Consider the following 13,727-nt stretch of genomic DNA (forward strand, 5'->3'; position numbering starts at 1 on the left):
CAGTAAAAACATTTAAAAGTGATGTGTCTCAAGTCAGCTGAGAAGCTCTGACTTTGTGGTAGAGCACAGGAAGCCCACAGTTATCCACAGCACTTTAGATGAAATGGTAAATGGCCTGTATTTGTATAGCGCTTTTTTAGTCCCTGAGGACCCTAAAGCACTTTACATATCCAGTCACCCACTGGTGATGGGAAGCTACATTGTAGCCACAGCCACCTAAGGACACAACGACCGAGACTGTCCAAGCCGGGGATCGAACCGGCAACCTTCCGATTACAAGGCAAACGCCCAACTCTTGAGCCACAGTCGCCCCACGAAAGATGAAAGCTCAGTAGGAATGTTATGACCTCACCATAAAATCACCTGCCAGAAAAGCTTTAAAAAAACTGGTTACATTTAGTCTGAGAACAAAAGAGGCGAATTCAAGTCCTGCAGTCTCATCACCAAACAACCATCATGACAGCACTTTTCTTTTTTTGGAAGCCTTACTGGTGAAGTGGACATGACTCTGTCTGGACTGAAGCTTCCTTAGACTTTCTCCTACACTCTGCCATGAACTGAAAATAACTCGTTTGTGTTTACATAACTGTATATAACATGTCTATAGGCAACAGTTAGTTCTTGCAACTGCTAAGTGAAAGGATACTGCCCACTGTAAACTGGACAGACTTGGATCAGGGCGTTCTGTTTGGTTCATCACAAAATATAAATTGTGAAGTACTGATACATAGATGTAAGCCTCTCAGTCTTCCAGTGGCATGTGTTAATGCTGTTAAAGTTTAAGCTGCAAATGATGTCAAGAACAGAACAGCTGAAATTCAAGAGAAATGCTGCCTTGCTTGTATGGTTATTAAATGTGGATAAATTAGGGGAAAGAAGGCCATTCTGTCCTTGAACATGGGAGCTGCGTGAAAGCTTTCCTACCATCTGGCCACGCTTTGAGAAGCTGCTGACCATAAGAACCAAAACATGTTGCAAAAATGTGCATTCAGGTGTAGGCACTCAATGAAACTGAAGCTTTACTATGATTATTACCAAGTGAAGTGACTGACAAATACTTGGCAGGCATCTTTTTGATAATTGCCAGAGTATTTTTATGTTTTCATCGATCAGTTTTCCTACGCCAGCTATCACAGGATGAAAGCTGTGGTGCACTACGAGGGAACCTTCACTCTGCATAATTTATAGTTTCTTTTCCTTATTTTGAGAATTAGATGAATGATCATCAAGCTGTGTCTCTGAAATGTCTTAAGTGAAAATTCAACCATTCTTCTGAATAATATCCAGATTAGATCAAATGAGTCCAGACTGGAGAGAATAATTATTTCAAGCAGCCACGAGAGTAAAATCTGGGACAGGTGCACTTTTAGTTTTGAGTGTTCTGTCAGGCTGCTGTTAGTGGATCACTGATACTTCGGGAGGTGAACTCTTGTGTCATGTTCAAACGTCCTCAATGTAAAGTGGACCCGGCGGCGCGCGTGCTCTTGCGGTTTCCCGCTCCCGGCGGCGGAGGGCGCACGCGGCCACCACTTGGCCCCCCGGTAAAACAGCACCAGTGGCCGTGGATGACCTTATTTGGTGTGGAACCCCTAATTGTAACACCGGGGAGTCCGCTGCTGCGGTCCACGCGCGCAAAAACCAGCAAATAAAGTTTACACGCAGGAACAGCGTGGGGCTGACCGTGGACCACCGGGGCTTTACCGTCAGCAGCCAAGCCCTGAGCGCACTCAGTGAACCTCCCTCAAAGTTTAACAGGAAAACCCATCCACCGCACCCGCGGCAGAAGCAGCGGACACTCCCGGCTGAACACAGAAAACTTGAGCACACACGCCACGCAGGAAGCCTCACAGTGTGAAAGGAGCCTCCTCACATCGGAAACGCACTCACCTGTGTGCTGGAGCCTGTGATCTTCAGTCGTCCGTGTGTGCGTTCTCTCTGTCCGCTCCGTCTGCGCGCAGATGTTGCTGTGGTCACAGAGGGTGTGTTTATGTGTGTGTGTGCGCACCGAAGTCCCGGAGCTCCCTCCCCACGCTCAGTCCCGGTGGGGGGAAATGGGTGTATTGGTACTGGTGGCGCAAAAGAAAAGAAAGAGATAGTCCCTCCGCTCTTTTTCTCTTTTCTACCTCCACCTCTCGATCCCCCTCTCTCTCTCTGCCTGCACCGTGAGAGCCTTAATTGGTAAACGGGTAAAGCATCAGAGGTGCTGGGGGTGTTACTCTCTCTCTCTCTCTCTCTCTCTCGGCTGTGTCTGCCTTTTTTACTTGGTGACGTCACGACCGCGCCTGGATTTTATAGGTATGATGTCACCGGTCTGTGCTCTGCTCTGATCTCATCCATTTTTATTGTACCCTGGTGTGAGTGTGTGTATGTGTGCGTGTGTGTGAGTGTGTGTAAAGCTCCTCATCTGTCTTGCATGGTATTTCTGTGAGTGGTCATATGTCTTTCAGCCCCTGCTCTCTTTCCTTTTATCTGTTATTGTTAAGGGAGACTGAGGGAGCTGAGTTTCTGTGTCAGGTCCTGCTCTGAGTCAACATGGGGAGGTGTATGTGTGAGCGCGCACACACACACACACACACACACACACACACACACACACACACACTGTGTTTCAGTGCTCTCCAGCTGAGCATTGGCTCAGGAAACAAGAATGTGTCTCTGCTGTGCCCTCTACTCACAGTTCATCAGTCTGGAGGGAGGATGGACGGAAGGGGAGGAGGAGGTAGAGACTGTTTAGGGAGGTGAAAGTGAGAGTGGAGTCAAGAACGGAGAGACTGTATTCTGTAGGCAACATTAGGAATAGCTTTTAATAGTTCTCGTTAGTGCATTAGAATATGTTCTCCATCCATACATCAAGTCCATTTTCTTCCACCTATGTAATTCAGGTTCAGAGCCTGTCACAGCTGTCACAAGGGAAAAGGATATCTTCATGTATTAGAAGAAATGTAATCTGCATAATGGTGGTATTTTCTCTATATTGTCTTCCTAGAAATGGAGTGTGAGAGAGGACAGGACCTAGAGGAGAGGAGGGAGCCAAAGGAGGGAGGTTACAGAGCTTTACAGAAAAGCTCAATCTGTGCTTTAAGGTCACAAAGGCCCATCTGTGTGTGTGTGTGTGTGTGTGTGTGTGTGTGTGTTTACCGCTACAGATGAGCCTGTGGGTGGTGAAGTAACTGCATACACATGATGTCACTGATCGACTGCAAACATATGGCTCTGATTAATACATACTGGTTCACACACGCGCACATACACACTTGCAGACATGCGCATATAAGTGAGCGAAAGACAGATGAAGCAAAAAACAAAGGTTTCGTTTTAGGGAGAAAAATCTGTGTCTGTATATAAAACATGGATGTAGCCACTGTGACATCATTGACTGAGGTTTCATTCGAAGCCTTGAGGTGAATGTTTTCACTGTCAAGATCTTTGTGTTCTGAAACTGTAAATAGTGTATGATGACAAGGCACACTAAAGACACGCTTTATATTGTAAGGTAAAAACTCTACAATAATACAGAGAAAACAAAGAAAACCCAACAATCATATGACCCCCTATGAGCAAGCACTTTGGCGACAGTGGGAAGGAAAAACTCCCTTTTAACAGGAAAAAACCTCCGACAGAACCAGGCTCAGGGAGGGGCGGGGCCATCTGCCAAGATTGGAAGGATGTTACTATGTGTTGTCACACACTTGGAAGGAGAGACATAGATGAATAATAACTAGTATGCCTGCCATTCTACTTTTAAATACTCTATTACTGTCTAGTACAGTCTGAGTGCAAACTGCTCTAATAGGGTGATATGGTACTACAAGGTCATTAAGATAAGATGGGGCCTGATTATTTAAGACCTTGTATGTGAGGAGCAGGATTTTGACTTATGGATTTAACACTTCAGTATTCAGTAAAACGATGAGTAGCAGAGGGTTTGACCTTTGACCTGGGGGTCGGTGCCAAGTCTGCATGTGACAGAATGCTAGCTACTGCTAAGACTAATGTCTAAAAATATGCGCATTTTCATCTGAATCCTATTTTTATTTGTTTACAGACAGATTCTGAGTTAATTCATTTACTACATCAGCCTTTCTTGGTTTGTTGCCTCAGGGCAACATTGTGCAGTTAGGCCACTGTCTTTAGGCAATAATGGTTAAGAGAAATTTTATGGGAGGAAAGAATTTGATTGGACGGTTAGGGTCATAAGGTCAGCCCTTTGGTGAGGTCAGTGAACTGGATGAGAGTGACAGCGAGCAGCAGAGGATCCCAGAATCAGGTCTGAGGAACAGTTGGGAGATGAGGGGTCAATTATACAGTCAGAGAAAACATGATGTGAACCCCAGCTGAGTTCGTAAGTTTGCCCGCTATCAAAGAAATGATCAGTCTATAACTTCAGGGGTAGGTTTACTTGAACAGTGAGAGAAAAATGAATTTATAACTTTTTAGAAAGTTATAAATTCAACCTGTGCACTGTATCAGGCTTCAGTTATTTTATTTTTGATGGATGGCAACCAGAAAGCTAAAATTGAGGCTTCTGGCTATGAAATCCAAAATTAGTGAGTGACATCATCTTTTATAAATAGTTCATGGTTGATTTAGATACGATGGACCATTACTGTGTTGTGAAATCAATTCATCGTCATCTTTGTTATCTGTTTGCAGCTACAGAAATAAATGACTCATAACTGGAAAAACAGATCTCAAGAAAGACAACACTGATCCGATCTTCTTCACAGGGTGATAGAGGTCTGAGTAAATCAGTGAAGAGTGAAAGCTGATATGAAAGTATGTGATAAAATTGTGGAAAACTCACAACGTCACTGAGGAATGAACGAGCTCTAATGCCACACAAAGGGCTGCTCTCTTATAGAGAATGACAACTGGGCACCAGACTGTTAAAGAAAAGAAAGTTTTTCCAGTTGGACTGTCTCTGTCACACTGTGGGCTCAGCAGCTGTACTTAAACACTGTGACTTGTCCTCCTGTAAACGGAGCAGGGCTGGCCTGACTGCTCCTTTTAAAGGAGGACAAGTCACAGTGTTTAAGTACAGCTGCAACTAAACAGACCAAAAATGTCACAGGCAAAGAGAAAGAGATTCCCAGTGGGCTGGGACTGCTGATGAGAAAAGACATCGAAAGGTCAAAGATAATGTGTTCGAGAGAAAACAGCGAAGAATCAGGAACGAACAAGGACAAAGATTCTCTCTTTAAAAACTAAACACACACACACACACACACACACACACACACACACACACACACACACACATATGCGCGCACACACACACACACACACACACACACACACACACACATGCGCACACACACACACACACACACACATATGGGCACACACACACACACACATATGCACACACACACACACACATATGCACACACACACACACACACACACACACACACACACACACACACATGCACACACACACACACACACACACACACACACACACACACACACACACACACACACACAGGGCTCGTAGAGCTTGACAAACTGTCCACATGTAGTCCTGCACACAGACCCTCAGCCTGACCTCTTAGACCCATAAAAAGCGCATTAAAAGCCACTTGCAGGTTAGTAAACAAATGCGCCTCTTTACTTGCATCCCTTGTTCTCTCATCCAGCTCCCCCACTTTCCATCTGAGTCGAACTTAAAGGATCTTACACATAAAAGTGGCTCCCATATTACAGTTTTTTTCTGATTGCTTAAGCACATTTTTTGTAACTATTGGCTATTTTTGCAAAACTCTACACACAAATAAGAAAACCTGTCACCCAATTATCAAAACATTGTAGTTCTCTTGCAAAAGCGAACACAGCTAGATTAACTCTTCACACCTTCGTAAAAATGGTGTTTTCCTATCAAACAGTACACACAAGCCATCATCTACTAAGCACACAATGCGCCAACTGCACACTGATGGTATGAATACAAAACACATCTGGCTTTTGCTTTCTCTGTGCACAGATGTCAATTTGAGGTCACACTTTTGTCATAGTGTCATGTAAACATACAAGGATTCAAACTTCAAGTATTGGTGTTTATTCACACTCATCAAAACCAAGACAAAGTCACAACACAAAATAGGAATTTCACAAAAAAAAGGAAAAAAAAGACAATCAGCCTACATCATGTTGTCTTTCTGGGTCCGGCCACAAAATTTCGTCCACGTCGCATGCGATATCCTCCAGTCCAAGGCGCCGGGGAAAATATCTCCTTGAATGCCGTATCCAGGCCTGACATGATGCCTGGTCAATGTCTCCACATGCCTCCTCCACTGCCTGTAAAAGGGCTACCTGTTGATGAGGATGATGGTCGTACACTTTCCAGCACCAGGCAGAGAAGAACTCCTCGATGGGATTTAAGAATGGAGAGTATGGGGGGAGGATGAGTACAGTGAAGGATGGGTGGTCTGTAAACCAGTTGCGGACCAAAGCAGCCCTATGGAAACCAACATTGTCCCATATGATGACATATCGGGTCTGCTCTGGTCTCTGAACAGTGAGCATGTCATGCAAGGTGTCCAGGAATGCAATAATGTGTGCAGTGTTGTATGGGCCTATGGTTGCATGATGGTGAACAACACCATTTTGGCTTATAGCTGCACACATGGTTATGTTACCACCACGTTGTCCTGGGACATTGATGATGGCACGGTGTCCAATAATGTTCCTGCCACGTCTCCTGGTTTTACTGAGGTTAAAACCGGCCTCATCCACAAAAAGTAGCTCATGTCCCATTGCATCTGCTTCTAGTTCCATCACTCTCTGGACAAGACAAAACAAATGCAACACATCAGGCCCATGCACAGCACTACAGTATGCACTTCCACATTCAGAACCAATGACACTAGCTTACCTGCACATAGTCATATCGCAGTTGCTTTACACGTTCTGTGTTTCTCTCGAAAGGAACTCTGTAAATTTGCTTCATTCTTATTCTGTGGCGCACAAGTACACGACTCAGTGCAGAAATGCTTGCACTGTGTATATTTTGAAAGATGGTGTCATTATCAATTATGCGCTGCTGTATTTCACGCAGTCTTATTGCATTATTGGCAATCACCATGTTCACTATATGGGTCTCTTGCTCTGGAGTGAACATTCTGCCTCTGCCCCCAACATCTGGACGTCTAGCAATTCTGTAAAGTAATAATTTCAGTATTTTTGCATGTATGGTACTGTTGTGTTTCTCATTAGAGTATGGCCGTGCTACAAAGTACTTACCGATTCTCATTTCGAAATGTCCTAATGATGCCTGCCACAGTGTAGCGGCTCAGTTTAGGCTGAACGCATTGGCCAGCTTCCCTCAGGGTCATCCCATGGTTGATGACATGATCCACTATTGTAGCTCTGATGTCATCAGTTATTCTGTTCCTTACTCTTCTTACCCTTCCTCTTTCCCCTCCTCGTCCTCTTCTTGCTCCTCCACGTCCTCTTCCTCCAACTTCTTCACCTCCACGTCCTCTCCCTCGGCCTCCTCTGATTCTCACTCTTCTCACTCTTGCTGCTCCTTCCATTGTACTCCACATAGACAGCTTACCTGTGGCCTGTTTATAGTGCTTAGGCTGATTGCAAAGTGGACTAATTATCTAAAACAGTTTTCACATGTGAAAGTGTGCCAGACAGTTGGCAAAATAGTGTTAATGATAGCCATACATGTGTATAGTTTTGCTAGGAGTTTGTTGGAAATTTGGTAATTGAGTGTAAAGCAGTGAGTTGTGTTTAAAGTTCTGCAAAAAGAGTGCTGTGCAGTGGATTGTGCCTACAGTTTTGCAAAGTGTGTGTTACAAAATGGCAAACTGAGTGCAAAGCAGTGTTTGTGCTTTTAGTTTTGCAAACTCAGTGAGTGGTTTTGCTATAAGTATTAATAGTTTTAGAAATTGTGCTATAAGAATCACAGTTAGGGTTTAAGCATTCAGAAAAAACTGTAAAGCCTATATTTAGGTACCAAGTGGAATTTAGGACCAGCTGAGGCAGAAAAATGTGTTAAAGAGAAACCAAACAAATGGTTTTATTAAGGTGGTAGTACATTTGAATCACTGTCTATTTGCTAACAGTTTTTAACATTTGCACACAGCTGGATTAGCAGCTGCACAAAGAGGATAAATTGGGCTGTAGAGCCCTGTGATGGTCAAAGCCTCAAACACATTCTGCTTTGGTTTTTCTCTGTGCCAGCTGCAGTCTGTCAGTGTCTTGGGCCACACTGTATTCTTTAAAATTGAATTGAACTGAATAAACAATGATTGTCCACAGTGAGGCTGCACATGCTTTATTAACTGAGCACAGCTTTTCAAGACTCAGCTGGTAGGGGTGAAGGCCTGTCCTGGGAGAAAAAATATTGTCAGGCAATCTGTGGAAGACTTGTGTTCACAAGTTCAATTTAATTTTATTTACATAGAGCCACATCATAAAAACAGTCCCCTTTGCAAGGTAAAGACGCTGCAATAATACAGAGAAGACAGAGGGAACCATAAGAGTCATATAGTCTCCTATCAGCAAGTGCTTTGGCGACAGCGGGAAGGAAAACCTCCCTTTTAACAGGAAGAAACCTTCTGCAAAACCAGGCTGAGGGAGGGGGGAGGGGAGGGAGACAAGACAAAGACGCGAGAGCCAGGGAGGATTAAATGCATCACATATTGTATACACATGTTAATGAGTGCAACAGCTGACTTTGTTAATGTGTTTTATCCTAAAAGAGAAAGATGACGAGTTTGAAGAAGAGTCCTGTATGTTGTGAAGCATGGTGTGACATAAGAGGATGTTAGGGATAGGTTGAAATGGAGGCCAATTATTAGGTGTGGTGGCCCTCAAAGGGAGAAGCAAAAAGAAGAAGAAGATCATTAAAATATGGAACCTTTATAAAAGATGCATTTGTGCTGAAAGCAGGTTCAGTCTTTATGTTAGCAGCCAAGCAGAATGGGGAGCTTTGTGATGCTTCACATAAATGATTTCTAAAGTCCTGCCTACATATGAAGCTGACAGATGTTAGCTTTAATACCAATAAATCCTAATAGGAGCTTCACTTGCTTGCCTAGTCTTTTGATACTGTCTGGTTGCCATATTGCTGCTAGTCTCTTCCTCTGTCCCCACACAGCCTGAAGACCAGTACAGGTCCCTCAAACCAGAATGAAGTTGGCCCAGTTCATTAAGTGCAACAGCTTCATAATAAAACCCTTTTTCTTTCTTTGCCACGGATATTCAGGTGAAAATATTCCAGGTACGAAAGGCCCTGTTAATGAAATATGTGAAGCTACCTGTAGCCTGATTGTTGAGGATGGCTTGTGGAGTGAATGGGTATGAAATTCCTATGAAAGAGTCATTTAAGCCAGCTGTGCCAGCTGCTGTAGATGAGCCTGGATAGACAGAATGGATCATTTCTAAATGTTTGTTATGGTTATAGAGCCGTGTAGCTACACAGTAACACTGGAGATGTATAATGAGTCAAATTAATGATAGTGTAGAACATGGTTTAACATTAGTGGACTTCACCACACGTTCCTCATCAGATCATCAACAGACTCAAACAAAACAATGCAAACTGCTCACAACGGAACAATTAAAGATCCCAGCAAGCGTCAGCGTGAACCAGCGCTCACTGTCACTACAGCACGAAGCAGCAGTTAAACCCTCCTGCACCTGCACGTGCACTCTGTTAACACATGTGGTGTCAGGACTTAGCTCAGGCACTGTAAACAACACTGACTTAGAACATTACAACTTCAGGAATAATGAAGCGTTTGCACGAGGGTGTGTCTGTGTGTGTGTCTGTGTGTGTCTGTGCATGTGTGTGCACACACACACACAGTTCTGTTATGTCTAATAATCAGTCAGTCAGAGCCAACATGCTGGCTTACACTGACACATAGACAAAGCCATATTGTAGCACTGTAGTAAGTATTATAAGTATTGTAAGTATTAGTGTCTTATTTCTCTGGTCATTCAGTTCAAAACAGCAGGCAAACACTGAGGCTCTGCTGAAGATGATTAAGATCCAGGTTTCCTTCTGTTCCAGCGTCAGCTGATCCTGTGTGTCACACAACAGGGTGGCAGTTACTTTTCCACATAGGCCACACAGGTTTGGACCATCATTAAAAATGCCATTCTGTATTTACTGAGGTCATCTTTGTCTAATATTCAAATGTGAGACGTATCTGAGACATATGTCTAGTGACTATCCAACAATCAGGAAGATGGTAAATAGTTTTCATGGCACTGGTTGTTATTTATATTAGTATCACTGTAGAGTGAAGCACAATATGGGAACAGAACAGCTGAGCCTCAGGGGTGACCCCGTCACAAACTCTCGTTTGAGCTGAGAGATTAACTGTTGAAATGTTGGTGTCCAGAGGCAGAGGTGCACCCCATAATCATGATGTATATGAAGCAGGGATCACTTCCTGTTTCACAAAGGGTGAATTCATGCTGAAGTGATCTGATAATGTAACATTCATGTGGTTTTTACGTCTGTGAGTTTTCATAATATCTTTGAAAGAAGTGGTCAAGGCGATAACTGACTGCAGATGAATGAATGTGGACCACAGTCTGACAAAAACACAAAGCTGGACTTTTAAAGAAGAAAATCTCTTATGAAATATTCCTGAAGGCTGCTTAAAGAAATCATAGAGTGTTCAGGATGTCTTGAAACGTACATTTGGTCACAACAAATATTGGCTCAGTTTTTGCCTCATATGTTGATTTTTTTAAATGTTTGCAAACGTTTCGATGCACATGCATGTTTCCCATTTTCCTAGCAAAACACAAGGAAGGGAAGGGTGGCACGAGGCTTTTACACAGCACTGTGTCACACGAGGAGCACACAGTGTGTTAAACAAAGCTCAACATGTTGAATATGTCACATTCCTCACAGTAGCTCCTTTGGCTTTTAGAGCAGCTTTTCATACTCTGTATATTCAATGATGTCATCATCTGGAGCGTTTCCACAGTTTCACATATGCTACAACTTGTCAGTCACTGTTCCCTCATCTGTGCTGGGGTTAAGTGACTGTGGATCCAGGTGTTCTTCTTCTGCTTCTTACATAATTAATCGACTTTATGTTTCACAAAGTTCAAATGGGACATTTAATTTGATTTGTTATGTTTATACTTCCATACTGAGGCTGGTTATTTTGAGTCTTCACACTGTGAGGCTGGACTGTGTCGTGAGAACGTGGGTGGGTTACTGTGAAAAGGTTAACTGTACACTTCACCCTGACTGGTGGCTGCAGTGGAGAGGAAGAACTTAAACAGTATTCAGCCTGTGAGCATCAGAAAGTTGCACAGTTTGAACATATGCAACGATTATTCTTTTCATAAAATGGTCTGTCGACCCAGTTTCAGGCCAAGTTCTGGCACACTGAAATCTGCGACAATGTTTAAACATAAATATCCCAAAACTATTGGAGATAAAAGCCGACAGTTTTCTCCTATTACCATCAAAATGAACTGGGATCTGTAATTTGGGACAGATATTTCAAAAGTCAGAGTACTGGCTGCTTAAAATCTGAAAAGTCCCATATTTTCTGTGTGGACACACAAATGAAAAATGTCACACTGCACAGGACAACTCGGGACAATTTCTGAGAGACATATAGTTATATTGCATAAAAATACTTTACAAATATTTTTACATGAAACATGTTACAAATATTAAGAACATTCTATTTTCATTCATTGTTCATGCTGGATTGAAGAAACATCACAAAAACAAAAACTATCAATAAGCTGTTCTTGAGGCTGCGTGCCACAGAAAACACAAACAGCCATCCCTGCATTGTAGAAATACAGTGACACTGGTCCTGTTTAAAGTCTACAGTTCCATGTCTGACGTTCACTGAAAGGCTTTGGCCTCCTCAGAATAAATGCAGTCGTTTCAGGTTGGTTCTCAGAGTAAATCACTCTGGCCTTAAACCTCTTGGTGTGTTTCTGAGTGGTGAACTCAGCCGTGTAAACTACAACAGTGTAACATGGGTCGAGTTTGGACATGACGACAGCTGGAACACGGACATTTGAACTGCTTTCCACCCTCGAGCTCTCGCTCGGCCTCTTTTCACTCCCTTTCTGGCCATATTAAGAAAATCCCTCAGATTGGAGGAGAGAGCAGCGCTGACAAACTGAGAGAGAAAGTGAGAGAACTCTGGACTTATTCCCAGATCTTCAGTTCCTGTTGGGTAATGACTGGATGGGGCTCAGGGAGGATGAGTGTGTGTCTGTGTGTGTGTGTCATGTAATCAGGACACGCACAAGTGAGTTACAGTAAAAGTAGCAAAGCTGTCCATGGAGTCTATGTCCTCAGAGGCGTGCATCTGTGTGTGTGTGTGTGTGTGTGTGTGTGTGCATATCTGTGTATTCCAGGTGGATACAGTGTCATCTATGCACATTTATACTCTTTAAATGGAGGCGTGGCTTAGCTGAATGAATTAGAATACAAGACTATTACTAGTAGCTAAAACACACACACACAGACACACACACACACACACACATGCACGCCTCTGAGGACATAGACTCCATGGACAGCTTTGCTACTTTTACTGTAACTCACTTGTGCAAATTGTGCGTGTCCTGATTACATGACACACACACACAGACACACGCACACACAGTGCGATCACAAATTGTCACAGAGGTACAAACTACAAAGTGAGATCTGGCAGCAGGGTGGTCTCCTGACTGTCTTGTGAAGTTGTGTGTGTGTGTTTGGCTCTACAGAGCACCTTAATCCTGCCACGCAGCTTTAATACACGCTGGGGACATTTAACAAGATGCCACACACACACACGTTCTCCGTCGACACAGCCTTTTAAGGTAAGCTCTCCCTTCCTCTCTCCCCCGTCTGTTAGCCTCCTCTGTCTCATTTAGCCTGCCTGTTTTTTTTAAACCCCCAGCTTCACACAGCCCTCCCCATTGTGTTTCTACCCTCCTTCTTTTTTTCCATGTTTCTGGCTGTCGGCCCGAGCACACAGCACTGCTGGATTCCCTGAGGACCAGCGTGCCTCTCTTGGGTCTTCTACTCTCAAACTCATCTAAACAGAGAGATTCTGGTGAGCGGCGGCGACCAGGCCAGTGAGGAAAGGAGCAAAGCAAACAAACTGAGGTCTGCAACGATGCAGAGAGATGTACTCTGGATAGCACTGCATTCAGCCAGGGTGCAGACAGTGCTGTTTTTGTTCCAAAGGGGAAACAGTATAGACCAGGGGTCGGCAACCCGCGGCTCTTTAGTCCTTATATTGCGGCTCCGCGTGGTTTGGGCAAATAAATTAGAAGTATTTAGCTGAAGTGTATTTTATTTATGTTAGTTCTTTTTAACTTGTAGTTCTAAATTGGAAGATTATTGTGACATTGAAATATAAAAATAAAATTATATTCTATTATTTTTTCATCGCTCAAAATAAGCGTCACACTCGCGGAAGCCGGTGTACCCGCCGAAACGCCGTGCATTTATCGAGACTTTCAGCCCCAGGTAGGCCAATTATGGATCTTCGGATCCACATTATGTCAGCAGCTGTTCTCCACCGTGAACTATGTTAAAGACAAACACCGTGCGTAAACTGACTTCGTATATCCCCGATTTGCGGACTCTGTGCGCAGAGGTTCAGGAGCAGAAGTCCCATTGTAAACAAATCACGGCAGACCCGACGATGTTTGCATGAACATGCTTTTCAGCATCTCTTTATTGAGCACTTTTCACACACGGTTGCTGTACGCATACA

At 43.6% G+C, this 13,727-nt stretch overlaps 2 protein-coding genes across 2 annotated transcripts in view; both read right to left on the bottom strand.

Annotated features, from left to right (window-relative positions):
- Positions 1 to 2,148, bottom strand: part of flna (filamin A, alpha (actin binding protein 280)) — a 43,871-nt gene extending 41,723 nt beyond the window's left edge. The window contains exon 1 of the mRNA XM_013276909.3: positions 1,888 to 2,148. The gene's annotated coding sequence lies outside the window, so the exon portion shown is untranslated. The remainder of the gene's footprint in view (positions 1 to 1,887) is intronic.
- A 3,987-nt stretch (positions 2,149 to 6,135) lies between these two features.
- Positions 6,136 to 7,359, bottom strand: LOC109196108 (uncharacterized). Its single transcript, XM_019349339.2, has 3 exons — positions 7,243 to 7,359; positions 6,875 to 7,157; positions 6,136 to 6,783 (listed from the first exon to the last, which is right to left on the bottom strand). The coding sequence occupies exons 1-3, from the start codon at positions 7,332 to 7,334 to the stop codon at positions 6,136 to 6,138; spliced, it is 1,023 nt and encodes a 340-aa protein (XP_019204884.1). The 5' UTR covers positions 7,335 to 7,359.
- Positions 7,360 to 13,727: the final 6,368 nt, after the last annotated feature.

This window comes from Oreochromis niloticus, linkage group LG20, assembly GCF_001858045.2.
Source record: "Oreochromis niloticus isolate F11D_XX linkage group LG20, O_niloticus_UMD_NMBU, whole genome shotgun sequence".
Classification (NCBI taxonomy): Eukaryota; Metazoa; Chordata; class Actinopteri; order Cichliformes; family Cichlidae; genus Oreochromis; species Oreochromis niloticus.